The sequence below is a fragment of the Sinocyclocheilus grahami genome, unplaced genomic scaffold, assembly GCF_001515645.1.
Source record: "Sinocyclocheilus grahami isolate Dianchi unplaced genomic scaffold, SAMN03320097.WGS_v1.1 scaffold5623.1, whole genome shotgun sequence".
NCBI classification, from domain to species: domain Eukaryota; kingdom Metazoa; phylum Chordata; class Actinopteri; order Cypriniformes; family Cyprinidae; genus Sinocyclocheilus; species Sinocyclocheilus grahami.
The window spans coordinates 2,502-4,701 of record NW_015510264.1 but is presented as its reverse complement, the minus strand read 5'-3'; the positions used below and the strand labels follow the sequence as shown (position 1 = coordinate 4,701).

At 39.7% G+C, this 2,200-nt stretch overlaps 1 protein-coding gene across 1 annotated transcript in view; it reads left to right on the top strand.

The window, feature by feature from the left end:
- LOC107577290 (uncharacterized) overlaps positions 1 to 1,367 on the top strand; it is a 7,836-nt gene extending 6,469 nt beyond the window's left edge. Inside the window, exons 2-5 of the mRNA XM_016263381.1 lie at positions 221 to 766; positions 843 to 912; positions 985 to 1,023; positions 1,105 to 1,367. Of these exons, the coding sequence (XP_016118867.1) occupies positions 221 to 766; positions 843 to 912; positions 985 to 1,023; positions 1,105 to 1,174 (725 nt within the window). The 3' untranslated portion in view covers positions 1,175 to 1,367. The remainder of the gene's footprint in view (positions 1 to 220; positions 767 to 842; positions 913 to 984; positions 1,024 to 1,104) is intronic.
- Positions 1,368 to 2,200: the final 833 nt, after the last annotated feature.

The window sequence follows — 2,200 nt, the reverse complement described above, 5'->3', positions numbered from 1 at the left end:
ATATGAATTTCAACAATCTCGTTTGTAGCTACATTTTCGTAACCCCCACTGATAGTTAGGTTTAGGGATGGACCTTCATGTTTTCCTTTAAAAAAATTAATAAAATTATGTTTTCTTACAATTCAAGTTTCACACGTTTTCCTGTGAAATCGGGATGAAAATGATTAAAGTAGTCGTAACATCTTTGTGTGAGGAAAACACCCAAATTTGTCTGCTGTAGCTCTCAAATCCCATTCATATTTTACATCACCAAACATCTGCAAATTATTCATTTTATTTCTTTTAGTTGTTTGTAATGTAGAAAACACTTCCGGCTTCAACACCAGCCTCGTCACCAGCATCCAAGATGAGATTAGACCTGCATTCCAAATTCCCCCCAAACCAAAGGAGGAAGAACCACCAGCAAAGGACGAAGATGATGAGAAACTGGAAGAGGAACACATAATCCCTGTTAAACCACAAAGTCCTCCCAAGGGAAGACGGGGAAGATCTGTCCCTGAGGGCAAAACCGTTAAGATACTAGGAGCAAAGGAGCATCTCTGGACATGGCGCCATGGTCTCTTCCCAGAAAAGATCCCCTCAGACTCGTCTGGAAGCGGTCCAGAGGCGATGTCCGAGGAGGACAGCTCCGGAGACAGCTCGGAGGAAGAGGGGCGTGATGATGTCATCGCCTGGGACCTGCTGGGAATCTTCCAGCTGAGCGACCGCGAGGCCTGTGATCCCGGATCGCGCGCATCGCTGAACCTTTGTGGTCTTGAGTGCAGCGGTGAGTGGAGGACAAATACTCCATGATATATTCAAGCTATTTTTTATGTCATCATGTCTTTATTTTATCTTGAAAGCTCTCGTTGATGATGACACCTCTGATGACATCGCCTGCTTGAAGATTTTGGCGGGAAGCAGCAACAAGTTGTAAGTTCACTCATGCAGTCGCAAGGGTTCAAATGCACATATGATCACTTATCTCAAATATCTTGTTTCCAGCAGTGGCTTGAGTCCCAAGAAGAAGTTCCTCGCTAAGATGTGAGTATGAGCACAGTGATTGTTCCTGTGATTGATCTCCAGCTCTGAGCTCCATAGTAGATGTGCATTTATGTGCTTCAGGCTGGCAATGCTGCCGGTGAAGGAGTGTCGCTCTGTCCTTCCTTCCAAGTACTTCGCTGAGTGCTCCTAGAACATCCAGGCAGATGAAGCTTCTCCATCTGAAGGCTGAAACATCTTCACCACTCAACGGTGGAGCCCTTTTTCAATCACAGGAGACTCAACACTTAGGTTCTCGCACACTTAAAAACCCCATGATCTCAAAATTGGACCTTTTGTTAATGTATATCAGCTTTGACATCATTTATTTGCTAATGTACTCCTAAACACTGAGAAAATGAACTTTTATGCATTTGAAATCTTCCTGAAGTAAGAATGTTTTTGTCCAATAAAATGCTTTATAGAATAAAAATATACCTTTTAAAGCATACATAAAAGGCTTGCTTATGGCAAGAAATAGCTTTTAGCAAATCATGATTCAAGCCTGTGACAAACTCAAAGCAAAGACTAGAAGTCCTTTGGGTCTTTAAGTTTTTATCTTCTCAAGGTTAGATGAGTTTAATCTTGAGGCACGATTGCATTCTCAGTGCAATCTTGCCACTATATGATTTAATCTAGATACTTAAAAAATCATATCTAGCTTGCAAGTTTGTGGGTTGTTAAGATTTTTTCTTTTAATTTGAAAAAAAATGCATTAAAGGATCATGTGACACTGAAGACTGGCGTAATGATGCTGAAAATTAAGCTTTGTATCAGGATTTTTCTTTTTTTTGCAATATATTACAATAGAAAGCAGTTATTTTAAATTATAATATTTCACAATATTCATGCTTTGATCAAATAAATGCTGGCTTGGTGAGCAGAATAGACTTCTTTCAAAAAATGTTTTAAACATCTTAACAAGCCCACACTTCTGAATGGAACATTATTGTAATACTTCTAATACCATGATTTTACCAATCTGACCTGCCATAATATTGGCACCAAGCACCATGATTATTGTCACTTTAAAACTGCAACAGTGAGATGGTTTCCATGACAACTGTGTTAAAATCATCAAATGGTAATGAGGTCATTATGATGATGTTGGGACTCCAGATGAAGGACGTGTTCTGCAGTTTTGTTTGGATGTTCTTAAAAGTAAACCATCACCATAGCT